Source organism: Anomaloglossus baeobatrachus, chromosome 4, assembly GCF_048569485.1.
Source record: "Anomaloglossus baeobatrachus isolate aAnoBae1 chromosome 4, aAnoBae1.hap1, whole genome shotgun sequence".
Taxonomy (NCBI): Eukaryota; Metazoa; Chordata; class Amphibia; order Anura; family Aromobatidae; genus Anomaloglossus; species Anomaloglossus baeobatrachus.
In genome coordinates, this window is record NC_134356.1 from 680336732 (window position 1) to 680363785 (window position 27054).

Genomic DNA, 27054 nt, shown 5'->3' on the forward strand with positions numbered 1-27054 from the left:
CTAGACGGTCCAGAGTCGTCGTGGGACCCCTTTATTTTTTTTCTTACAATAAATTGGTGAAAGAGGAAATGTTTTGGGGACTGTTGTTTCAAATAAATTTCTTTTGTCGATTTTTTTTTTTGTTAGTACTGACAGTTTATGATGTTGGGTATCTAATAGACGCCATGACATCACAAACTGCTGGGCTTGATCTCAGGGGACTTTACAGCTAGTATCAACCCGATTTATTACCCCGTTTGCCACTGCACCAGGGCACGGGATGAGCTGGGGTGAAGCGCCAGGATTGGCACATCTAGTGGATGCGCCACGTCTGGGGTGCCTGCGGCCTGCTATTTTTAGGCTGTGAAGGCCCAATAACTATGGACCTTCCCACCCTGAGAATACCAGACCACAGCTGTCCGCATTACCTTGGCTGGTGATCCAATTTGGGGGGGACCCTACTTATAGTTGTGTAATTATTAATATTTATAAAATAATTATAAAAAAGAGCCTGAGGGGACCTCCACATTGGATCCCCAACCACGGTAAAGCTGCCAGCTGTGGTTTTCAGGCTACAGCCGTCTGCTTTACCCTAGCTGGCTATCAAAAATGGGGGGACCCAACGTCATTTTTTTTTTTAACTATTTTTTAAATAGAAAAAATTAATGGGCTTCCCTGTATTTTGATTGCCAACCAAGGTAACGGCAGGCAGATGGGGGTGGCAACCCATAGCTGTCTGCTTTATCTGCGCTGAGAATCAAAAATACCGCGGAGCGCTACGTCATTTTTTTAAAGATTTATTTTTACAGCACTGTGATGTCCAGCAATCAAAATACAGGGAAGCCCATTTTATTTTTAGTTATTTAAATAAATAATTAAAAAAAATATATATGGGCTCCCGCTGCATTTTTTGTATTGCTAGCTAAGGGTAATCCAAGCAGCTACTGGCTGCTAACCCCCACTGCTTGGTGTTACCTTCACTGGCAATGGAAAATCCAGGGAAGCATTTTTTATTTTTTTTGCCAAAAAACTACAAAAAAAGGACGTGAGCTTCGCCATATTTTTGTATGCTAGCCAGGTATAGCAGGCAGGTGCTGGAAGGGTTGGATACAGCGCCAGAAGGTGGCGCTTCTATGAAAATGCCATTTTCTGAGGTGGCTGCAGACTGCAATTCGCAGCAGTGGGGCCCAGAAAGCTCAGGCCAACCTGTGCTGCTGATTCCAATCCCCAGCTGCCTAGTTGTACCTGGCTGGACACAAAAATGGGGCGAAGCCTACGTCATTTGTTTTCTAATTATTTCATGAAATTCATGAAATAATAAAAAAAGGGCTTCCCTTTATTTTTGGTTCCCAGCCGGGTACAAATAGGCAACTGGGGGTTGGGGGCAGCCGTACCTGCCTGCTGTACCTGGCTAGCATACAAAAATATGGCGAAGCCCACATAATTTTTTCAGGGGGCAAAAAACTTCTGCATACAGTCCTGGATGGAGTATGCTGAGCCTTGTAGTTCTGCAGCTGCTGTCTGTCTGTATGGAGAAGAGCAGACAGCAGCTGCAGAACTACAAGGCTCAGCATACTCCATCCAGGACTGTATGCAGAATTTTTTTGCCCACCAAAAAAATGACGTGGGCTTCGCCATATTTTTGTATGCTAGCCAGGTACAGCAGGCAGCCACGGGCTGCCTCCAACCCCCAGTTGCCTATTTGTACCCGGCTGGGAACCAAAAATATAGGGAAGCCCGTTTTTTTTTTAATTATTTCACTTTTTTCATGAAATAATTAAAAAACAAATGACGTGGGCTTCGCCCCATTTTTGTGTCCAGCCGGGTACAACTAGGCAGCTGGGGATTGGAATCCGCAGCACAGGTTAGCCCGAGGTTTCTGGGCGCCTCTGCTGCGGATTTCAGTCCGCAGCCGTCCCAGAAAATGGCGCTCTCATAGAAGCGCCATCATCTGGCGCTGTATCCAACTCTTCCAACAGCCCTGGAGCCGGGTGCCTTGTTGGGTAATCATGAGTTAATACTGGCTTTGTTTTACTAGCCAGTATTAAGCCAGAGATTCTTAATGTCAGGCACGTTTGACCCGGCCATTAAGAATCTCCAATAAAGGGTTAAAAAAAACACCAAACAGAGAAAAAATACTTTAATAGAAATAAATACACAGACACATTAGAGACTCCATCTTTATTACCCCCTGTCAGCCCTCCACGATCCTGCTCTTCTGTCTTCTTTCCTTCTTGTGTAGTAGTAGTGACGATTGTAGTGAGGATGAGGTTCACCAGCTCATCACTTGGGGCTGGGGAACCTCCTCCTCACTACAATCCTCACTAGTGTAGTAGTAGTGACGATTGTAGTGAGGATGAGGTTCACCAGCTCATCACTTGGGGCTGGGGAACCTCATCCTCACTACAATCCTCACTACAATCGGGAAGCAGCGTGCAGCCTTCACTCCGTGAGTGATCAGTGCTGGCTGTCAGCGGTAACAGCGGTAACGCTGACAGACGCATTACCATAGCAACGGTGCTCTCGGAGCCGCGGTTAGCGGTGACGTCACCGCTAACTGCGTTGCTATGGCAACGGTGATCTCCGTTAATGACCGGCTGTGTCAGCCGGTCCCTAACGGAACGGGGAGTCGACCGTGTGCTAGAGCATGTCGCCGGTACACGGCGATACACTTATGTGCACCGTGTACCGGAGAGATGCACTCGCAGGTCCTACATGACGCGTCATAGTCATGTGACCAGTCTGTAGCCAATGAGATAATAGCCACGTTACTGGTCACATGGCTATTTTGACGTCACGATAGGTCCTGCATCTCTGCTGGCAGTGCCGTCACCGGGAGGATTCAGCGATCATCGGATGGAATAGCGGCAGGAGACAGAGTGCAGAAGGGATCGCGAGGACCGGTAAGTGTTATGGCAATGTTTATTAACTGTTTGTGTACATTTATAATGCATTTTTATGTGTTTGTGATTGCCTCCCATTATAGCCTATTGGTTCGAGTTCGGTTCGTCGAACGTTCGACGAACCGAACTCGAACGGGACCCCCGTTCGGCGAACCGAACTCGAGCCGAACCGCGACCGGTTCGCTCATCTCTAGTGCTAAATCATTTAACTCGTGCTGATCAAATCCCTTACGAACTGAATCCTTGTGAATTTCAAATTCTGCATCATTGCTGTCACTGTGTTCGTCAACATCACTCAGAACTTCTAGAGATGGTAGCTGCTCGAAAACTGGCACTGGAATTTCAGCTGAATGAGGCATTGGTCTGATAGCTGACGGTACATTTGGATATTCTATTTTACTTTTATTTTTCCTGTTAAATCCTGATGTTTTCACTAAACATAAGTAACAGTCTGTGGAATGACTTTTTTGCTCTCTCCACACCATGGGGATACCAAATGCCAACTTTTCACGTGTTCCTTTGGTCCACATCCGTAAACTCTCGACACACTGCTTGCACACTATGTGAGGGGCCCATGGCTTATCTTGATCACCGAGTTTTACTTTAAAATATGCAAAATATGCTTGTTTGACAAATGCACTGATGTTTGCCCTTTGAACTGGAATGGTGAAAACACCACAAATATAGCAGAAGGAGTCAGGGTTGTTTAGGCATTTACGACGAGAGGAAGAAGGAGCAGACATGATCTGAAACAAAGGGAATATGTACATAAGTAAATAAAACACTGAGATGGAAAGTTACAAGCTTTGAAAACTAATAAAGAAAAAAATCATAAAAGATATATAAATTACAACTAAGCGCCCAATGTAAAGAGAAAAGCTATCACAAATCCTATTTATTCCTACTATGATACATTTTTTGTGTAAAGATATTGATAATTATGACGTATTGGGAGCTGCACACACCTCTCACCACACTGCCTCAGTTGTGACTACTCTTACAAGTTGCCACGTAGCTCTACATGAGTCGCATTGTACTCAGATAACAAGTCTTATTACAGAAATCAGTGCAATTGTGCTTCTATGGCAGGTAAGCTGAGGAGGAAAAACTTGACGTGATAGAAAAAAACTGACTACATTTTTGGAATCAGCATGCCAATTTTAGTATAAATCAGCTCAAAAACCTAACTCAACAGAAATTTCTTTTCAAATTGTTCCCCAGTGTTATACATTTACAATTAATCACTTATAATAAAAGAACATTTGTAAATGCTATGAAATTGATAAAGAGGTTATCTGACACTAGAATTAATTTCTTTTTAGATACACAATAAACGGAGGCATACTTGTCTTCCAACGCCCTCACGGATCCATGGTAGACCGCTCCCCGGTTGTCATGGATCCTCGTTAGTATAGAGGTCAATGTCTGCGCCTGTCACGTAGGAGACTGGAACTTGATTCCCCATTGGGAAGGTCACTACAGTTATTACTTACAAGTCTGATGAGGAGCTCAATATTATTCAAAGCAGAAAATATTATACAATTTCAAACAAGAATATAAACAGGTAGACCTAAGGCCACATGTACACACCAAGTATTTGGTGAGATTCTTACCTCAGTGTTTGTAAAACAATCAGAGGAAAAGTATAATAGAAACACGGGCACCGCTCCTGGTTTTGGCTATAAATACTGAGGTAAGAACTCACCAAATACTCAACGTGAGCACATCATTTTTTAATTCCATATGTAACATTGTGGCGGCTCCAAAGTCAAAGATGATGAGAGGTTGGAAAAGTTGTGCTTTTTTACCTTAGAAAAAAACATGTCTCAGAGGAGATGTTATTTAGATGTATAAATACATGCGTGGTCAATATAAAGGACTAGAAGATAACTTATTCCTTCCACAGACAATACTAAGGACCAGGAGGCATACACTGCGAGTGCAAGAAAGGTGATTCCGACAGCTAAATAGGAAAGGGTTCTTTGCAGTTACAGCAGTCAGACTGTGGAATGCCCTACTGCACAAGTTATTAATGAAAGTCATTATAAAAGCTTTTTAAAAACATATGTATGATTTCCTCAACAAAAATGGCTCTGTGGGTTATAGATAATGTAGTGAGAAAGTAATATGGTGGAGGGAGGTTGAACTTGATGGACTGAGGTCTTTTTCCACCTAATGTAACTAAGTAACATAATTTCATAATCTTTCAATGTGTTGCTGAAAAATATGCGTCAGAAGGATATAGAGGTTGCAGAAATTAAATATCACATCACAGTAATTTCTCTTACAAAAAGATTTTATTTTTTTATATTTTATACAAAATGTTACTTTCCATTAAATAATAATATATATATAGAAGGTAAACATCAGATAAAAATTCAATAAAAAGAAATATGGCATAACACGTTTAATAAAGGCACTGCAATAGCTGTGTGGCCAGAATAACACTGTGATGGCGGCGGCACTCCATAAACACGGCGAATCTGACCTTGTCTACCTTCAATCCACACACAAGACAGAGGAATGTCACATCCTGCTTTTAACAATCTTGATGCTGACGGTGACATGGGGGAACTCTGCGGTCACGGACATCCCACCAATCTGCTCCATGTAGCTCAGTTTGTACAACATGTACATTCTGCTCCTTATAATATCACACAGGTGACAGCAGACAGTACCACCCGTCCACAGAAAATACAGAACTTGCCCATATCCTATTTCCAGATCCCAAGACGTCCGCTTCGTGCCGACACCTTCTTCAGAGGTTTAGATGGACCAGGACGACGCTGACTACACAGAACCGGAGATGTAAAAGAGTCAGGGGATGTGAAGGGTCAAAGACAACAAAAAGTGCAACTCTTCAGTATTTAAAAAAGGTGGTCTGACATCCATGAAAAAAAAAAAAAAAAAAGTTGAAAAAAGGCAGATCCCCACTAGTGGGGTTGTACAGTTTTTGGATAAATGTCAGCAGTCACTCGATGCAACTGCAGACTTGAATCTTGAGAGCATGTGGTGCGTTCACTGTCAGGATTCTCTTGATATTGCCGGTCACAATCTGGCAAGACGTGACTGGCTTCTCTCAAAACAATTTAATTATAAAAAAAATCAGACATGTCTAATTGGCATGTGACCGCATGTACATAAATTGCATTCTCAGTGAATCCTGACACAGTGTACAATGCACACTGCCAGGATTCAGACGTCGGCAGCGACACACAGAGTGACTGCAGACTTTTATTTGACAACACATACCTGTTTCTTTACGGCTTCAGTTACTTTGGCAGGATTTTTCTTGGAGTTGGTAGAAAGTTTGGAGACCTCTTGCTGAATCTCATCTGATCTGTATAAATGGGTAAAATGGAAGTTAATGCAGTCATATACAATAATGTTGGCTGAAAACGCCGATTTGAAGGGGTGTCGTCCTGGATTGCAGATCACAGACTAATAAAATGGCAGTTGGACTAGGGTCCAGCAAATCTTTTTACCCAACTTTATATGTTGCCAAAAAACTATACACCACAAGGGCCAAAAAGTCTATTATACTGCATTATATTAACTGGAAATGGGCCGCTCTCCCCTGTGCTGCAGAGACTGGGACAATTGAATCAGATTTGGTAGAAAAGAGAATAATCGAGAACACATACAGTAAAAGGGGTCTACATGTACATTGCATATATACGAACAGCTCCAGTCTGTGTACACCACGTGTTCATCAATAAATATTCATATTCCCCATAATTTAGCCCACGTTCTGCATGAAACCCACCATCTTACCAGGGTTCTTGTGTAGCAGACCTTTAGCCAGTTCTGTGGGAAACAAAATAACTCATTGACAATTAAGAGATTTAATGCTGATAAATGTATCATTGATGGAGTAATCCTATTGCTGCATATACATTAAATGGAATTGAACTTGGATGTACAGAACAGGAGAAAGACCAGGGATTGTAGTTACAAGTAAGCAGCAATACTCAATGTCAGCCAGCAGAGGTAAACAATGTTTTAGGGTGAATAAAAAGTGAGATTAGATCCAGAAAAAACAACATTTCATGCAATCATGTCCTTGTTAGTATAGTGGTCAGTATCAGTATCCCTGCCTGTCACACGGCAGATCGGGGATCAATTGCCAGACAAAGAATATTTTATTTTTACAAATATGATGAAAAAATAAGAGAAAATATATCTTACAGCTGATTTTTCACGGTAGTTGCTTTTAATCCAACAATTTTTTTACACACTTTAAAGATTTTTTGGAAAAGTCTTGTTAACCCTTTCACAAATTACAAGGTACATGTATGTCACATGTTGTGTCCCTGTCTATGATGCCGTTTAATCAGCCATCATGTGCCACTAACAGCTGCGGAGTGGAACTGTGCCTATGAATGTTAACCTATTGAATGCTGCTGTTAATCACTGAAAATCAGTTCCTCGTTAGTATAGTGATGAGTATATAATATCTGTGCATGGTGGAGAGCAGGTGGTTCTGGGAAATATAGTTTATAGCAGTCACATGGTCAGCACTGAAGGCCTGCCCACATCACACTGAGCAAAAATGACAAAATTATGGAGGCGCTGGGAACAGGAAAAGTTGTAACAGATTAGCCAATGATTATCTAAAGGCAAGAAGGGAATTTGAAAAAAAATAATAAAATCTGGGATAATTCTTTAATGTTTCTTTTTCTGACAGCATTATTTCTATTCGAACAAAAAGCCTCATGGTCATAGCTTAAGGTCTCATAACGGTCATTATTTCTATGCAGCATCTTTTTTTTACATATTTGCCTAAAGCTTTTACAAACTATTGTATGTCTTGATGAGAATTATAAATGCCACATAAGGACTGTGCACGGGAAAAAAAAATGCCCTTGCCATCTCCACAAACTGTAATATAAGGCTAAAATATATCTTCTGGGATTGTAAAAAGCTCCAATCCCAGCAGCTCATCTCCTCAGGTACTGCAGCCAATAGTGACAATGGAAAACTATTTCTCTACATAAAAACCTAATATAAGCTAGGTAATAAGCTAATTGTATCCAAAAATGGCGCTATTGATGAAAACAACTCATCTTGCAAAAAAACAAGCTATATAAAAAAATAAAATAAACGAGGTGACGATATGCAAACTGTACTGGGCATCTCACCGCTGGGACCCCAACCAATGCCATGGACAGAGCTCTCTAAGATGATTAATTCAATGTCTACCAGTACATCAGAAATTCATGGTTTAAAGATGGAAAGAAGATACAAGTCCATTAAGTTCAACCTAGTCACATTTGAAGAGCCCCTGAGGTGCCAAAACAGCAGAAACTCTCACTTGTCCCCGTTTTGGAAAGTAAACATCACGAGAAATTCATCTAGGGATGTGGTGAGCATTTGAAACCCATAGCTGATTCACGGAATTGTATGACAATGGCTGTGAAAGTGACGTCTTTTCCAAATATTTTCCATGAAATATCAATTAAAAGTTTACAATTTTCAAAAGGACTAATATGAGAAAATGTACTGTAATATCTCATATGTGGTCAAAACCTATAGTGCAAAGCTTAGAAGGGAAGGAGGGCCATATTATAGTGTGGGTGCCATGTCACATTGCCACAGCCCCTGAGGTGCTAGAACAGTAGCATCCCCAAAAAGTAACTCCATTTTACAAACTGCACCCATCAATATAAGTATCAAGTGGTGCATTGAGCATATTAACACCAGAGGAGAGTCACAGAGTTTTCTATCATTCGGTAGTTAAGAAAAAGTAATTTATCCACTGAAAAGTTATTTTTTAGCTGCAGATTTTACATTATCACAACTGAAAGTAGATAAAATTTATCCCATAATCTGTTGCACAATTTCTCCTGAATGTGGGAATATATGATGTGATATTAATGATATGTTTCATTTAATTGTATACAGTATCAATGAAAACATTAGATACCATACCATCAGGAGGAGTTGGAAGGTGCAGCACAATGGTTCCCAGATATATAAAGGCCTGTACACTGCTTTTTGTATGTGCTTTTTATCATCTTGATATGAGGAAAGTCTTATTTCATTGTCACTTAACTATTTAATGCAATTTTCACAACAAAGAATTTCTTCAAAGATTCCAAGGCTATAGACACATTTCCTTTTTTGCATTTGCTAACTCAGCGGTGAAGTAGTTCTAAGCTTCATGGGCCTCGTGTTGTGACACATTTGATAAACCCACTGGTAGACACAGATAGAAAAGAGATCCTGTGCAAGAACAGTATGAGGGCCCTTTGTACCAATGACACTGAATGTTCACCCCAAGATAAACCATTATGGACATTGTATGTAATGTGTAGTTAATAGAGTACTGTGCTGTTTGGCACCATGACAGGACAGGAGAGCAATTTGCCCTTTAAGCACAGAGTTTCCTAAAATCGTTTAAGCCTCCATTTCTAGAGCTCATAATTGCCAGAACTGCACAAACCTCCCCACAAAGGACACCATATTGAAAACTACACTCCTGATTAAGACCCCTGATCTAGAGAAAGGCAAAAAAGAAAACGATGGGGCAGGTCCCCTACAATAAACAATAAAGTGGTGACCATGGATTTATGTCTTTTTACATTAATTAATGTGCTCCTCAGTGCATCCGGGGGCATCACAACTCTGAACCAGACCTCAATCAGAGGACAATAAAACTTTCACACTTCTTATCTATGAACAGCTTGTCCCCTTCCCAAACTGATTGTTCTGCTTCACATAACTTGTATTATTTACTGCTCCATTCTATGTCCTGTTGTGTATAAATCTGTGACTCTTTAGATTTTGTGTTATACTGAGCCTGATGAAGAGACCTGAGTAGTCTCGAAAGCTTGCTATTACCATATTTTCAGTTAGCCATAAAAGGTATCAACCACTGAGGTTTTAAACATTTTTTTTAATTTCTTACATAATTTCTGCTGAACGTGGTGATACATGACGTGTGGTTGGATAGTGTTTATCCACACGGTGCTCCATTAATTTAAAAATAGAATACTTACCTAGCCTCCATTACATCTGAAAAGGTTCCGCTAAAATATAACAAAATTTTGAGACATAAACATAAGATAGACGGGTAGTTATAGTTTAGGAAATGAGGCACAATAGTCAATAGTTTGCTTAACTAAAGCTTTATGGAAACTGGGGGTTTAATTCACATCATCATTCTCTTCCTGTAACATGCAGCACACGTGGCCGGTTAGCTCAGTTGGTTAGAGCGTGGTGCTAATAACGCCAAGGTCGCGGGTTCGATCCCCGTACGGGCCAGGTATTGTTTTTTATGAAAAAGCTGAGGTTTAGTTTCATAAGTGTATGACCTTATTCAATATGCAGTAATGTGGGCAGATTTTTAGATCTATAAAACAGATAGACATTAACACCTGATTTTGAAACAAAGTTCCTAAGTAGCAACATCATAGACCTTTGTGATACTGTTTAGTTACATTTACACCAGCTGCTTTTACAGAAATAAACTACTTCTGAATGGTCAATGTTTATTGATCAGCTATAATTAAATAGCCAGTTTATATAGGCAGACCACTCTTCAGATGTGCACAGGCCGATCGGTCATAGTTCGTACAGTGTGCATAGGCAGCCATTGCTCTTTTTTTCTAAACATCTCTTTATGTATGTTTCTATAGGCTGGTACTTCTAGGCAGGGATTAGAAATATGCACGCAGAACTGCTCTTGTTTCTGGGTGCATACAAGACCTAAAAGGTTCCCTTTAATAGCACAGGCTTTACTCCTGTAAAAAAATTACATAAGAACACTGCAAACAGCTGGGTCCATGGTGTAATGGTTACCTCTCTGGATACAGTGATGAGTTCAAATCTTGGTGGAACCTTAGCAATATAATTTTTGAATCCCTTTAAAGAGAATCTCTCACCAGGTTATTGTGACCTAATCTGAGAGCAGCATAATCTAGGGGCAGAGGTCCTGATTCTTACTGGGCTGCTTAGCAGACTTAAGATAAAAGCAGCAAGGGATTAAGGAGGAAACAAATGATAGCAGGTATTTATTCCAAAGGATGTGCAACCAAACATTAAGTTGAGGGGAATAACAATTGTGTCCGGCCCATTTTGGGGGGTTTTAATGAAATAATTTTCAAGTTTGCCTTTTTTAGGTTGTTCCAACACACACAAAGGAAATAAACATTTGTATAAAAAATGTGAAATTGGATTAATTTTCTGCAAGAAATACTTCATTTTTTGGAACAATTTCAAGGGTGCCAACACTTTCGGCTATGACTGTATTGATTGCCGGACCATATCATACAAGCAGTTTTTACCATTTACCTTTTGTGTCTCCAATATTTTCTTATAGATTGTGTGCAGGACCCTCACTCCACCCGGTGTCTGTTGAGTTATTAATGTTATGTCTTATTGTCTGTACATGTCCCCTCTGGATTGTAAACTGCTGCGGAACATGTTGGCGCTATAGAAATAAAGATTATTATTTATAACTTATTTTACAAAATACTTGAAAATATTGCAAATATATTTTTACATTATTTTCAACATCTAAGTAAGCATCGGAATAAAAAGTAATGAACATAGATTAAAAAATATCTAAAATAGCAGCACATCCCAGTGAAATAATTCATTTGTGTCCAGGGAAGTATCCCTCAAGATAATCATAGTCAAGAAGGTCAACTTTAGGCTATGTTCCCTCAGTTAAAAAAAAAATCATCTGATTTTTATCTAAAAGCACGGATGATTTTTAAAATCTGTATTATCTTCTCTTTGCAATCCTTTGTTTTTTTCTGGGTTATCTGACAGTATAATTCATTTCTTTTTAGGTATGAATTATAAAAATATTTATATCATGGTGGTCACTTTAAAGATTTGCTGGACCAATTATCCTATACAAAGCATAATAAAAGAATATATCACAGCTGATTTCAGTGGTCGCTTATAATCCCACAATTTCTATATTTTCTTTACACACTTTAAAGATTTGTTGGAAATATCTGGTTAACGCTTTCATAACTTATGAGGTACATGTTTGTCATATCCCTGTCTTTGATGCGGATTAATAAATAATCATTACATTAATAAATTAATCAGCCATCATGTGCCTCTAACAACTGTGGAGTGCAGATCCGTCTGTGGCTGTTAACCTGTTGCATGCCATGAATTGATGAAAATCAGTTCCTTGTTATTATAGTGGTCAGTATCCCCACCTGTCATGTGGGAGACTGAGGTTCAATTCCCTGTTGAGGAGGATTTTCTTTTTTTTATCTACAAATATGATGAACACATTATAAAAAAGTCTATATTTCATTTTCACTTTTAATCTAACAATTTTTCTTTTGTTCATTTTTGTTTTGTTTTTTATTACACACTTCAACCTCTTCACCCCCGGGGAATTTTGTTTTCATTTTAGTTTTCTCCTCCCCTTCTTCCAAGACCCATAACTTATTTATTTTTTCATCAATATTGCTATATGAAGGTTTATTTTTTGCGCTACAAATTGTACTTTTTAATGAAACCATAAGTTTTACTATATAGTGTACTGGAAAACGGGGAATAAATTCCACATATGGAAAAATAGTGAAAAAAGTGGAATTCCACAATGTTTTTTTTTTAAAATTCATCCTGTTTACTATATGGTAAAAGTAACATGTCAGTATGATGCTGCACGCCGGTACAAGTTTATGGATATCAAACGTATGGTTTTAATTTTATCTAAGTGTGAAAAAAATCAGAAATTTGTTTTAAAAAATGAGTAGCGCTTTTGTCGCCATTTTCCGAGCCATAGCGTTCTTATTTTTTGGGATCTGGTACTCTGTGATGGCTTATATTTAGCGTCTTGAGCTGACATTTTTAATAATACCATTTTTATATCAATGCATTATTTTGCTTGCTGTTACTATATATCACAGCTCATTTCATGGTGGTCATTTATAATCCCACAATTGCTATATGTTCTTTACATACTTTATAGATTTGTTGGAAATATTTGGTTAACCCTTTCATGACTTATAAGGTACATGTTTGTCATAGGTGGTACTCCTGTCTTTGATGCAGATTAACAAATAATAATCATTATTAAATTAATAAATTAACCAGCTATCATGTGCCTCTAACAACTGCGGAGTGGAGATCCGCCTGTGGCTGTTAACCTGTTGAATGCCACTATCAAATGCTGAAACTCAGTTCCTCGTTAGTATAGTGGTCAGTGTCCCCGCCTGTCACGCGGGAGACCGGGGTTCAATTCCCCGACGGGGAGGATAACTTTTTCTTATTTATACATATGATTAAAACATGTTAAAAGAAAATATATCACAGCTCATTTCACAATGGTATCTTTTAATTTAACAATTTCTATTATTTTTTGTTTTTGCACACTTTTAAGATTTGTTGGATAAGTCTGGTTAACGTTTTAACGTCTTATGTTGTACATGTACTATATATCATATGTCGTGTCCCTGTCTTTGATACGGCTTAAATAGCTATTATGTGTCTCTAAAAGCTGCAATGTGGAACTTTTCCTGCAGCTGCTAACATGTTGAATGCTGCTGTAAATTACTGACAATAAGATCCTTGTTAGTACAGTGGTAAATACATAATATCTGTGCATGGTGGCGAGCAGGTGGTTCTGGGAAATGTAGTTTATATGTAGTTTTAATGCTCCATTCAATTTCTACTAGAATAACAGAAATTCATAGTTTCATGGTGAAGAAGAAACAAGTAAATCAAGTTCACCCTATAATCTACCATGTTGATCTAGAGAAAGGCAAATAAAAACATGGGGCAAATCCCCTACATTAAACAATGTGGTGACCCAAAGTGAACATTTAGAAAACATTTTGAGATACACCGTGACCAATAGTTCTGATAATCCAGCCATGAACAGCTGGTTCCATGGTGTAATGGTTAGCACTCTGGACTCTGAATCCAGCGATCCGAGTTCAAATCTCGGTGGGACCTTAAGGCTATGTGCCCACGCTACAGGATTTACCGTGGATTTTGCCGCGGATTTGCCGAAAATCTGCAGCAGCAGCACTTCCAAGCCATTTCAATGGCATTTTGGAAATGCTGTGCCCATGCTGCGGATTTTTCCGCGGCGGATTTGCCGCGGATTTTGATCCGGAAAAATCTGCAGCATGTCAATTGTTTGGTGCAGATTTGGTGCAGATTTTTGGCTTTGAATGGGGAAAAAAAAAAAAAAAAAAATCCGCATCAAAATCCGCGGCAAATCCGCGGTAAATCCGCGGGTGCGGATTTGCCGCGAAAGTCGCGGATTTTCAGGCAAAAAAATCCGCAGGGACATTCTAGCGTGGGCACATAGCCTAAGTTTTCTTTTTCCCATGAAGTATTGAAATAAAAACAGGGCTTACAGGGCTTGTATATCAAGGATAGATATATATATATATATATATATATATATATATAAAATTATTTTTTTTTTCCAAACATGCTCAAAACGTTTTCTTGTGTACGTGTGTGTGTGTGTATATTAAAAATACTAACATAACACACACACACACACACACACACACACGCAAAAGCTTTTGTCAGATGTTGAAACAATTGAGCAAAATAACGATGTTTAAATAAGTTTCCAAAATTTGCAAACTGCAAAGTGAATGAACAATTGAGAACAATGGGGCATGAAAATGACAGATTACATTTTTTGGTGCCAAAACAGCAGTAACTCATATAACTGAGCCCCATTTTGGAAACTGCATCCTTCTCGGAATTCATCTAGGGGAGTGATGAGCATCTTAAAGCCACTGGTGTTTCACAGAATTATATAACACTGAGCCATGAAAATGAAATATTATAATTATTTCATGTAATTTTGCTTTACCTCCAAATTTTTAATTAAAAAATATTATTACCCGAGTGAGAGCCATTTAAAAACTGCAAGTGTCTCTCCCTGTGGTGCCGGCTCCCATCATTCAGTGAATCTGAAAATAAGGAGCGCTGATAGTGTAATACCAACAGATCAGTGAGGTATATCAGGAAATGTACACTCACCTGAAAAGGTTGTGACAGTCACAACCACTAATACGCATGAAATAATGGCGTCTGCTGCAGCCTCACGTGGATGTGCATACAAAATGGAGTGCAGAAGGGGTTAATGCCGCCCATCAGCCAAAATGAAGATGTTGCACATTGATGATATTAACTCTTTCTTTTATTCCATAGGTCTACGTGTTTCAAGGTAAAACCTCTTCTTCCTCAGGACCAGAAACATCAACATAAAGCCACATAAGGCTTTATGTTGATGTTTCTGGTCCTGAGGAAGAGGTTTTACCTCTAAACGCGTAGACCTATGGAATAAAAGAAAGAGTTAATATCATCAACGTGCTACATCTTCATTTCGGCTGATGCGCGGCATTAACCCCCTATCCTCACCATTTTGTATGCACATCATTCAGTGAAGGAAGACGGCGCACCGGAGATACTTAAATTAGCACCCAGCTACTTGATCAAGAACTGATCAGTTCAGGGAAGACTCTCCCATCATTAATCAGCAGTTAATAAAATATACAAGACCAAATTTAGTTTCCTGGGTTATTCAAAGAAATGTACAAAAAATGGAACTGATCACCGTTGTAGGGTTTGCCCGAATAAACCTCCTTGTGACTGTCCAGTACCTAACAGGAACTACAGCACCCAACCACACAATGTCTAAAGGAGAAAAGAGATAAAGTCCAACTAGAAATCCTCCAGATGTGTATAAAAAATAAGTTTTATTTAAAACATTATAAGGTCAAGAGTACAAAGGCATTTGTATACTAGCTCTTTTGTGCACCCATTAAACCAAACTTTTTGAAGTGCAACGTAACGTAGTCGCAGAGACTGTGCTGCTTAGTGGAGTTTTGATAAAATCATTGTTTTATCAGCAGTAGTGATGGGCGAGCAGTACAATGCTCGGTACTTGTAATGATGAGCAATCACTATGATGCTTGAGTGCTAGTTACTGATGGAGAGACCTGAGCAATCTCGAAAGCTTGCTATTTATTACCATCTTTTCAGTTAGCCATTAAAAGTTATCAACTACTGAGGACTATCGATTCTTTTAAACATTTTTTTTTATTTCTTACACCATTTCTGCTGAACGTGGTAATACATGATGTGAGGTTGGATAATGCTGTTTATCCACACGGTGCTCCATTCATTTAAAAATAAAATACTTAACTAGTCTCCATGACATCTGAAAAAGTTCAGCTAAAATATAACAAAATTTTGAGACATAAACATAAGATGGCCGGGTAGTTATAGTTTAGGAACTGAGGCACAATAGTCAATAGTTTGCTGGACTAAAGCTTTATGGAAACTGGGGGTTTAATTCACATCATTATTCTCTTCCCGTAACATAGAGAACACATGGCCGGTTAGCTCAGCTGGTTAGAGCGTGGTGCTAATAACGCCAAGGTCGCGGGTTCGATCCCCGTACGGGCCAGATGTTTTTTTTTATGACAAAGCTGATGTTTAACAAGTGTATGACCTTATTCAAAAAGCAGTAATGTGGGCAGATATGTAGATCTATAAAACAGATTGATATTAACACCTGATTTTGAAACAAAGTTCCTAAGTAGCAACATCATAGACCTTTGTGATACTGTTTAGTTACATTTACACCAGCCGCTTTTACAGAGTTAAACTACTCCTGATTGGTCAATGTTTATTGATCAGCTATAATTAAATAGCCAGTTTATATAGGCAGAACACTCTATAGATGTGCACAAGCCAATCTGGCATAGTTCATACAATGCGCATAGGCTGACATTGCTCTTGATAGCACAGGAGGATTTCATACAGTATTGGGCCTCCTTCACACCTCCATGGCTCTGGTCCATGTGGTGTCCATTTATACATGTATTGGAGTCACATTCACACGCATACTACCTAAGTCAATAAGGATCTTCACACCGCCATCTTTTTCCCAGACCTTGTGTGTCCCTGTGAAACATCTGTGTGTCTGGGTGATTCTCACTGAGACAAATCAGTTTTTCTCCAGCAGCTCAGGTCAAATACAGACATCAAACGGATGACATCCGAGCCACATCCGAAAAAAACTGATGTAACTGAAATACATTTTTTTATGTGAAAATGATGTGCAAAGATAGAAAAATGATAGATATGCTTACATGCTAGGGAGGCCGACTAGCCAAGTGAGCTAACGTCCTTGCAACTAGTTGCTGGCCTCATTAGCATATCATAAAGGATCTTTAGAAACACTTTTTCTAAAGCTCTCTTTATGTATGCTACTATAGACTCGGACTTCTAGGCAGGAATTAGAAATATGCACCCAGAACTGTTCTTGGTTCTGGGTGCATACAAGACCTGACAGGTTCCCTTTAATAGCACAGGCTTTGTTCCTGTAAAAAAATTACATAAGAACAATCCAAACAGCTGGGTCCATGATGTAATGGTTACCTCTTTGGATACAGCGATAAGTTCAAATCTTGGTGGAACCTTAGCAATTTAATTTTTGAGTCCCTTTAAAGAGAATCTCTCACCAGGTTGTTGTGACCTAATCTGAGAGCAGAATAATGTAGGGGCAGAGGTCCTGATTCTTATTGGGCTGCTCAGCATACTTTTAATAAAAGTAGCAAGGGATTAAGGAGGAAGCGATTGGTTGCAGATATTTATTCCAAAGGGTGTGCAACCAAACATTAAGTTGAGGGGAATAACAATTTTGTCTGGCCCATTTTGGGGGGCTTGAGTGAATTATTTTCAACTTTGCCTTTTTTCCCCGTTTTGTTTTTAGGTTATTCCAACACACACAAAATAAACATTTGAATAAAAAAATGTGAAATTGGAAAACTTCATTTTCTGGAACAATTTCAAGGGTGCCAACACTTTCGGCCATGACTGTATCGTTTGCCGGACCATACAATACAAGCAGTTACCATTTATCTTTTGTGTCTCCAATATTTCCTTATAGATTGTGTGCAGGACCCTCACTCCTCCTGGTATCTGTTGAGTTATGCATTAATGTAATGTCTTATTGTCTGTACATGTCCCCTCTGGATTGTAAACTGCTGCGGAACATGTTGGCGCTATAGAAATAAAGATTATAATTATTACTAACTTATTTTACAAAATACCTAAAAATATTGCAAACATATTTTTACATTTTTTTCCAACATCTAAGTAAGCATCGGAATAAAAAATAATCAACATAGATTAAAATAAATCTAAAATAGCAGCACATCCCAGTGAAATAATTCATTTGTGTCCCGGAAAGTATCCCTCAAGAAAATCATAGTCAAGAAGGTCAACTTTAGGCTATGTTCCCTCAATTAAAAAAAAAAAAAGTCTGATTTTTATCTAAAAAAAATCGATGATTTTTAAAAATCTGTATTATCTTCTGTTTGCAATCTTTGTTTGTTTTTTTTTGGTTATCTGACAGTACAATTCATTTCTTTTTAGGTATGAATTATAAAAATATTTATATCATGGTGGTCACTTTAAAGATTTGCTGGACCAGTTATCCTATAAAAAGCATAAAAGAAAGAAAATATCACAGCTGATTTTATGGTGGTCGCTTATAATTCCACAATTTCTATATTTTTTTTTTTTACACACTTTAAAGATTTGTTGGAAAAGTCTGGTTAACCCTTTTCATAACTTATGAGGTACATGTTTGTCATATGTCGTATCCCTGTCTTTGATGCCGATTAATAAATAATAATCATTATTAAATTAAATTAATCAGCCATCATGTGCCTCTAACAACTGTAGAGTGGAGATCCGCTTGTGGCTCTTAACCTGTTGAATGCCACTATCAAATGATGAAAATCAGCTCCTCGTTAGTATAGTGGTCAGTATCCCCGCCTGTCACGCGGGAGACCGGGGTTCAATTCCCCGACGGGGAGAATTTTTTTTCTTTTTTATATCTATAAATACGATGAACACATTATAAAAAGACTATATTACTTACCGGTAATGGGATTTTCCTGAGTCCACGACAGCACCCACGAGAGAGGGATCCGCCCCCTTCAGGACAGGAAACCTACAGATAAAAAAGGGGCAGTCCCCCTCCCTCATCAGTTGGTTGCAGAGAACCGGGAGAGGAACCGCCAATGAATGAATATACAAAATAGACAAATGCCAGGACACCAAATGGTGAAAAAACAAACAAGAAAGGGCAGGGGTGTAAAGGGTGCTGTCGTGGACTCAGGAAAATCCCATTACCGGTAAGTAATATAGTCTTTTCCTTTCGTCACGACAGCACCCACGAGACTTAGAGAGAATACACTCAGAGGGTGGGAAAAAACTGCGCGAAGGGCCAAGCCTCCAACGGAAGACAGGTGAAGAACAAAGGCTAGCCGGCAGAGCCCGGAAAGGCGGACGGAGAGGACCAGGGCGCAGCCGTACAATACCATCGATGGAGACACTGGTCACATCCACCTAAGCGGGAGGCTACCGCCCAGAAGAAGGATCCGACACCGAGGAGGCCAGAGGAACTCGCTTCACCACAGACGATAGGGAAACAGCATCCCACAGCCATTGGGACAAGGGACGGCACGCCACGCGAGGACCACAGCCGGAATCCTGAAAGACAAGAACAAAGAACAAAGACCAACCCCCCCGCCAAGGGGCCGACCTAGCGACATAGGCGAGGACAGAGCCCCCCGAAAAGAAGGAATGGAGAAAACACCCCGCGCGGGAAGAACCCAAAGACACCCCGTGCTGCAGGAGAACAACCTGAACCGGAACACCCCAAGGATGGAAGGACCAACGGACAGGGCCGGACAGGCGCGAACACGCCCAGGAGAGGCAAGGGCGACCAAGAGACAGAGGAACAGGCACTGCACCGTACCGGACGAGGAGGAGAAGAGACTCAGAGGAGAAGCAGGAAGCCCGAGGCGCCAGGGCAGGCAGAAGGCCAGGGAGGCGCAAGGCGGCAGAGGCGCAAGGCAGGAGCGCCGCAAGGAGCAAGCACAAAAGCGCAAGTCCCAGAGACGCAGGATGAGAACACAGGCCCACACGACGAGGAGGTCCCGAGGCACAGAGGTCAAGAGGCACAGAGGCCCAGAGGCCCAGAGGCACAGGGCCCAGGATGCGCAGAGCCCAAGAGGCACAGAGCCCAAGAAGCACAGAGCCCAAGAGGCACAGAGCCCAAGAGGCACAGAGCCCAAAAGGCACAGAGCCCAAGAGGCACAAAGCCCAAGAGGCACAGAGTCACAGAGCCCAAGAGGCACAGAGTCCAAGAGGCACAGAGTCCAAGAGGCACAGAGTCCAAGAGGCTCAGAGGCCAAGAGTCCCAGAAGCCAAGAGTCCCAGAGGCCAAGAGGCACAGAGGGCAAGAGGCCAAGAGGCACAGAGGTACGGAGGACAAGAGGCCCAGAGGCCCAGAGGCCAAGAGGCCAAGAGGCCCAGAGGCCAAGAGGCATAGAGGCGAAGAGGCACAGAGGCCAAGAGGCACAGAGGCACGGAGGCCAAGAGGTAAGAGGCATCGAGGCACAAGGGCCAAGAGGCACAGAGGCACAGAGGCCAAGAGGCACAGAGGCCAAGAGGCACAGAGGCCCAGAGGCACAGACGCACAAGGGCCAAGACGACAAAGGCCAAGAGGCACAGAGGCCAAGAGGCACAGAGGCATAGAGGCCGGAGCCAGGAGGCATAGGGCCAGGAGGCCCAAGCCAGGAGGCACAGAGGCCAGGAAAGCACAGAGGCCAAGAAGGCACAGAGGCCAAGAAGGCACAGAGGCCAGGAAGGCACAGAGGCCAAGAGGCACAGCAGACCAAGAGGCACAGAGGCCAAGAGGCACAGAGACCAAGAGGCACAGAGACCAAGAGGCACAGAGGCCAAGAGGCCGGAGCCAGGAGGTACAGAGGCACGGGGCCAGGAGGCCCAGAGGGCAAGAAGGCACAGGGGCCAAGAAGGCACAGAGACCAAGAAGCCAAGAGGCACAAAGGCCAAGAGGCACAGAGGCCAAGAGGCACAGAGGCCGGAGCCAAGAGGCACAGAGGCCAAGAGGCAAAGAGGCACAGAGGCCGGAGCCAGGAGGCACAGAGGTACGGGGCCAGGAGGTCCCGAGGCCCCGAAGCTACACAGAGGGCCGGAAGCCACACAGAGGGCCGGAAGCCACACAGAGGCCCGGAAGGCACACAGAGGCCCGGAAGGCACACAGAGGCCCGGAAGGCACACAGAGGCCCGGAAGCCATACAGAGGCCAGGAAGCCACACAGAGGCAGGAAGCCACACAGAGGCCAGGAAGCCACACAGAGGCCAGGAAGCCACACAGAGGCCAGGAAGGCACACAGAGGCCAGGAAGGCACACAGAGGCCAGGAAGTTACACACAGGCCAGGAAGCCACACACAGGCCAGGAAGCCACACACAGGCCAGGAAGCCACACACAGGCCAGGAAGCCACACACAGGCCAGGAAGTCACACACAGGCCAGGAAGTCACACACAGGCCAGGAAGCCACACAGAGGCCAAGAAGCCACACAGAGGCCAAGAAGCCACACAGAGGCCAAGAAGCCACACAGAGGCCAAGAAGCCACACAGAGGGCAGGAAGCCACACAGAGGCCAGGAAGCCACACAGAGGCCAGGAAGCCACACAGAGGCCAGGAAGCCACACAGAGGCCAGGAAGCCACACAGAGGCCCGGAAGCCGCACAGAGGCCAGGAAGCCACACAGAGGCCAGGAAGCCACACAGAGGGCAGGAAGCCACACAGAGGCCCGGAAGCCACAGAGACCAGGAAGCCAAGAGGCCAGAGGCACCGAGGCAGGAGACACGAGGCCAGGAGGCAACCAAGGCGCGCGGCCAGGAAGCCCAAGGCACAGAGACAGTACACATAGAGGCCCGAAGGCAGGAGGCACCGAGGCCAGGAGGTACAAAGGCCCGAGGCCAAGAAGTACAAAGGCCCGAGGTCAAGAAGGCACAGAGGCCTGAGGCCAGAAAGGCACAGAGGCCCGAGGCCAGAAGGCACAGAGGCCCGAGGCCAGAAGGCACAGAGGCCCGAAGGTACAGCGGCCAAAGGCCAGGAGGGACAGCGGCCCCAGGCCAGGAGACACAGCGGCCCCAGGCCACGAGGCCCAGCGGCCCAAGGGCAGGCAACACAGAGGACCAAGGCCAAGAGGCACAGAGGACCAAGGGCAGGCAGCACAGAGGAACCGAGGCACAAGCCATGAAGCACGAGGCCCGGAGCACGAGGCCCAGAGACACAGAGGCCCGAGGTCAGGAGGTCCGGAGGTACAGGGACCAGGAGGTCCAGAGATCCAACCCCCAGGAAGCGCAAAGGCTAGGAGGCTCAGAGACCGGGAAGGCCAGAGGCCAGAGGCCAGGAGGGCGCGAGACCTGAGGGCAGAGGACACAGAGGCCACAGACACCAGGAGGTCCCGAGGCCACAGAGGCCAGGAGGACCAGAGGCCACATAAGGCCAGGAGGCCTAGAGGCCACCGAGGCCAGGAGGCCCAGAGGCCACAGAGGATAGGAGGCACAGATGCCCAGAGGCCGGGAGGACACACACAGGCCTCATGGGCCAGAAAAACACACAGGCCAAAAGGGCCAGGAGACACAGAGTCACAGGGGCCCGGAGCCCATAGGGACCAGGAGGCCCCAGAGGTCACAGGGGCAGGACCCACAGAGGCCACAGGTGCCAGGAGCCCACAGGGGGCCAGGAGCCGACAGGGCCCACGAGGCCACAGAGCCAGGAGCCTACAGGGGCCACAGGGGCCAGGAGTCCACATAGGCCCCAGGGGCCAGGAGTCCACAGAGGCCACAGGAGCCAGGAGTCCACAGAGGCCACAGGAGCCAGGAGTCCACAGAGGCCACAGGAGCCAGGAGTCCACAGAGGCCACAGGGGCCAGGAGTCCACAGAGGCCACAGGGGCCAGGAGTCCACAGAGGCCACAGGGGCCAGGAGTCCACAGGGGCCAGGAGTCCACAGAGGCCATAGGGGCCTGGAGTCCACAGGGGCCTGGAGTCCACAGAGGCCTTAGGGGCCTGGAGTCCACAGGGGCCTGGAGTCCACAGAGGCCTTAGGGCCCCGAAGTCCACGGAGGCCACAGGGGCCAGGAGTCCACAGAGGCACAAGGGGCCAGGCAAACACAGAGGCTACAGGGGCCCCAGGCCATGCGGCAGAATCCAGCTCCAAAGCCCGATCAGGAAGCTACACAGCCCGGCCCGAAGCCACGCACCAACCCCGGACTAGCGCAGGCAGGGACTCCGGGACGATCCCCCGTGCACTGCCGGGACACCGCCGAGGAGACAGCGCGTGGACGCGGCCCCGGACACAACGCACCCACCGTGCAGCCGGAAGGCGCAGCCCGCGCCACAGGGAGAGGCGCCGGCCTCCGAGCACAGATTTTTCGCCGTGTGGCGGTGAAGACGCAGGCACGCGTCAGGGAGAGGCTCCGGCCCGACCGCAATAGACTCACCAGCATCGCAGCGTCCGGCCAGGATGGAGGGGACCACGGGCTTCACTAGCAACCTTCCCGGCCGGAAGTGCTCCTGTATACTTCCGGGTCCCAGCAGCAGGGAAGCGTGCACCTTCGACGCAGCAGGACCCCCCCCCCGCCGCGCACACGTCTGGCAGAAGCACACCCTGCTGCAAGCGTCATATCTCCCGGAGGCAAAGCCGGACCAGGAGAAAGAGGACGAGGTGCACCGGAGGATGGAGTCCACGAGGGGAGCTCCACCGACCGTGCTTCCGGATCCAGAGCTCTGCCGTTCCCTTGGAGACCGCACGGACTCAATCAGACCCAGGTACTGTAGGTTCCTCTCCATGCAGGACAGGAAACCAACTGATGAGGGAGGGGGACTGCCCATTTTTTATCTGTAGGTTTCCTGTCCTGAAGGGGGCGGATCCCTCTCTCGTGGGTGCTGTCGTGACGAAAGGAAAAAAAGTCTATATTATAGCTTATAACACGGTGTTCACGTTTAATCCAACAATTTCTCATATGCTAATTTTTGTTTTTCATTTTAGTTTTCTCCTTCCCTTCTTCCAAGAGCTATAACTTAGGCTGCTTTCACACATCCGTTTTTTCTTGTGCAACACAATCCGGCCCTTTGCAGAAAAACCGCAACCGTTTTTTTTTGCCGCCGGTTGCGGGTTATTTGCATAGGCTTACATTAGTGCCGTATTGTGCCGCATGGGCTTGCGTTCGGTCCGGTTTTTGCCGCATGCGGCAGATTTAGCCGAATCGGCGGCCAGATGGAACGTTGTCCGGCAAAAAAAACCGTATTGCGCCGCTTCTGAGCGATGCGGCGCGATTTGCAATGCAATGCCTATGCGGCAAACATCGCATCCGGCCGCCGCATGCATTTTTTTCCACTGCACATGCTCAGTAGCCTGCCGCAAGTGGCAAAAACCGGACGGGCCGCATGTCAAAAACTTATGCAAAGGATGCGGTATTGTCGCCGCATCCGTTGCATAGGTTTTAGAGCCGGATTGGCCGGCTCTGCTATCACCGGGACTCCCTCTGCCTTAATCTTCCTGATTACCCGCGGCAGCAGGGGTAGAGGTGGAAATATGTAAGGCAGGCAGAATTGGTGCCAGGAGCAGACTAGAGCATCCGCGCCGATGGACTGCGGGTCGCGTGACCTGGCTATGAACGCGGGTACCTTTGCATTCAACCTTGAGGCCATTAGGTCCACGTCTGGTGTGCCCCAGCGAGTGCAGATGTGTAGAAACACATCTGGGTGGAGAGACCATTCTCCGGCGGCCAGGCCTTGGCGACTTAGAAAGTCTGCTGCCCAGTTCTCTACACCCGGTATGTGTACCGCTGATATCACTGATCCCGACGATTCGGCCCAGCTGAGGATCTTGTGGGCCTCGAGATAAGCCGCTTTGCTGCGGGTGCCCCCCTGGCGATTGATATAGGCTACAGCAGTCGCATTGTCCGATTGGACTCGAATCTGACGACCAGCTAGCAGAAGGCAGAACGCTCTGAGCACGAGGAAGATCGCGCGGAGTTCCAGGATGTTTATGGGTAGGAAATACTCCTGGGGCGTCCAACGTCCTTGAGCAGTGTGGTGCCGGTACACTGCTCCCTAGCCTAGGAGGCTGGCGTTCGTGGTCAGGACCAGCCAGTTCACTGGGAGAAAAGATCTCCCCTTCGATAGGGATGAGGACCAAAGCCACCAGCGGAGTGCATACCTGACTGAAGGCGTCAGGTGAAGATGTCTGTCCAGGGAGAAGGGGCTTTTGTCCCAGGTCTCTAGAAGGGCTAGCTGCAGTGTGCGGAGGTGCAGTTGAGCAAAGGGTACTGCTTCCATAGCTGCCACCTTCCTGCCGAGCACTTTCATGCTGAATCGAATGGAGCGAGACGGAGGACGTAGAAGGCAGCGTACCGCTCGTTGAAGAGCGATTGCCTTGTCCTGAGGGAGAAGGATCAAGCCCCAATGGGTGTCCAGGGACATGCCCAGGAAGGTGATGGATCGTGATGGGATCGGGGATGATTTGTCCAGATTCACTAGCCACCCTAAGCGGGATAGGGTGTCCACAGTGATCTGTACCCTGGTTGAGCAGTCGCGGAAGGAGGGGGCCTTGATGAGGAGGTCGTCCAAGTAAGGGAGAACGACTACTCCCCTGGCGTGAAGGACGCTCATGGCGGCTGCCATGACTTTGGTGAAGACCCTTGGTGCGGTGGCAAGGCCAAAGGGTAGAGCTACGAATTGAAAGTGGGAGTCTTGAATTGCGAAGCAGAGGAACTTTTGGTGATCTGGGGCGATGGGTATGTGCAGGTACGCGTCCTTGATGTCTATGGAGGCGAGGAATTCCCCTTCGACCATGGATGCAATAATGGACCTTAGGGACTCCATTCTGAATCTCCGTACGTGCACATGTTTGTTTAGGTGTTTGAGGTCCAGGATGGGTCAATCTGACCCATCCTTTTTGGGGACCTCAAAGAGGCTGGAATAAAAAAACCCCGAACTTCTCGTCGTCTGGGACAGGTATTATCACTCCTGCTGTTTGGAGTGAGTGGATTGCTGAGAAAAAAGCTTCGCGTCGTTTTTGAGTCTTTGGGAGGTTTGAGAGAAAGAACCGACTCGGGTGTCGGGTCCGAAATTCTATGTGGTAACCGGAAGACACAAGGTCTTGCACCCATTTGTCGTCTGAGGCGGCAGCCCAGATGTGATGAAAGAGCCGCAGTTGACCTCCTACAATGAGTGTGTCTTCCAGGGCGCCGAAGGAGTCATGAGGGGGGAAAACGTCGTGGCCGAGTTTCCCTAGTCCTGGACTGTTTCGGTCTAGGCTGCCATGACGAAGTGGGTTTCAAGGAGAACTGAGAAGGTCGGTCCCTGCGTAGTCCGCGGCTGGTGGCGGGGACAGCACGGGATGTCGACCAACCAAATGAGCTCCGAAAGGAGCGGAACGAGGACTGTGGACGTCTGGTGAAGGACGTCCTGGACTTCAGCTGGTGGAGGTACTCTTTCCTCCCGTGGCGTCAGAAATGAGCTTGTCCCGACGTTCACCAAACAATCGGTCTGGAAAAAAGGGAAGGCCCGTGAGAGACTTCTTGGAGGCAGAGTCCGCTCGCCATTGTCGGAGCCAGAGAGCTCTACGGATGGCTATGGTATTTGAGGCGGCAAACGCTGCGCAGGTAGTAGCGTCCATGGAGGCCTGCATGAGGTACTCCGCCGCAGCGGCAATTTGAGCTGTTACCTCTGTGAAGGTATGAGTGAACTGGGATTCCTCAAGTGAAGTGTTAAGGGATTCTGCCCAGACCGAGATCGCCTTTGCAATTCACACAGCGGCAAAGGAGGGCGAGTGGGAGGAACCCGCAGCCTCAAAAGCAGAGCGGGCGAGGTGCTCCACCTGTCTGTCTGTCGGGTCCTTGATGGAGGAACCATCGGGTAAAGACAGGAGCGTCTTTGTGGTAAGGCGGGAGACCGGGGGGTCGACCGAGGGCGGATCGGCCCAGCCCTTAGGGGCAGGTGAGGCAAAAGAGTACCGGGACTCCATGAGTTTTCGGTTACCGAAGCGCCTGTCAGGCTTCTCCCTTTGCTTTGTGAGGATATCCTGAAACTCTGGGTGATCAGCGAAAACCTTTTGGGGTTTCCTTGCCCTCTTAAAGGAGACCGCATGGTCAGTGGTAGTGGATGGGGGATCCTCCACATGCAGAGTTTGGTTGATTGCTGCTATAAGGGAGTCTATTGCAGTTTGATCATCTGGGGAGGCTGAAACCAAGAAATCCTCTTAGTATAAACTGCATTCTCCCTCCTCCAGCTCTTCAGAAGCCGTGGAGCATGTGGG

General features: G+C 45.1%; 1 protein-coding gene and 5 non-coding genes across 6 annotated transcripts in view; 5 read left to right on the forward strand and 1 right to left on the reverse strand.

The window, feature by feature from the left end:
• Positions 1-10074: 10074 nt before the first annotated feature.
• TRNAI-AAU (transfer RNA isoleucine (anticodon AAU)) lies at positions 10075-10148 on the forward strand. The gene has a single exon. It is a non-coding gene; the product is annotated as a tRNA-Ile (tRNA).
• A 2893-nt stretch (positions 10149-13041) lies between these two features.
• TRNAD-GUC (transfer RNA aspartic acid (anticodon GUC)) lies at positions 13042-13113 on the forward strand. The gene has a single exon. It is a non-coding gene; the product is annotated as a tRNA-Asp (tRNA).
• A 629-nt stretch (positions 13114-13742) lies between these two features.
• TRNAQ-CUG (transfer RNA glutamine (anticodon CUG)) lies at positions 13743-13814 on the forward strand. The gene has a single exon. It is a non-coding gene; the product is annotated as a tRNA-Gln (tRNA).
• A 2411-nt stretch (positions 13815-16225) lies between these two features.
• TRNAI-AAU (transfer RNA isoleucine (anticodon AAU)) lies at positions 16226-16299 on the forward strand. Its single transcript has one exon. It is a non-coding gene; the product is annotated as a tRNA-Ile (tRNA).
• Positions 16300-17758: 1459 nt separating this feature from the next.
• CNTROB (centrobin, centriole duplication and spindle assembly protein) overlaps positions 17759-27054 on the reverse strand; it is a 129665-nt gene continuing 120369 nt past the window's right edge. Inside the window, exon 15 of the mRNA XM_075346702.1 lies at positions 17759-17902. Coding sequence (XP_075202817.1) covers positions 17835-17902 — 68 coding nt within the window. The 3' untranslated portion in view covers positions 17759-17834. The remainder of the gene's footprint in view (positions 17903-27054) is intronic.
• On the forward strand, positions 18650-18721 carry TRNAD-GUC (transfer RNA aspartic acid (anticodon GUC)). Its single transcript has one exon. It is a non-coding gene; the product is annotated as a tRNA-Asp (tRNA).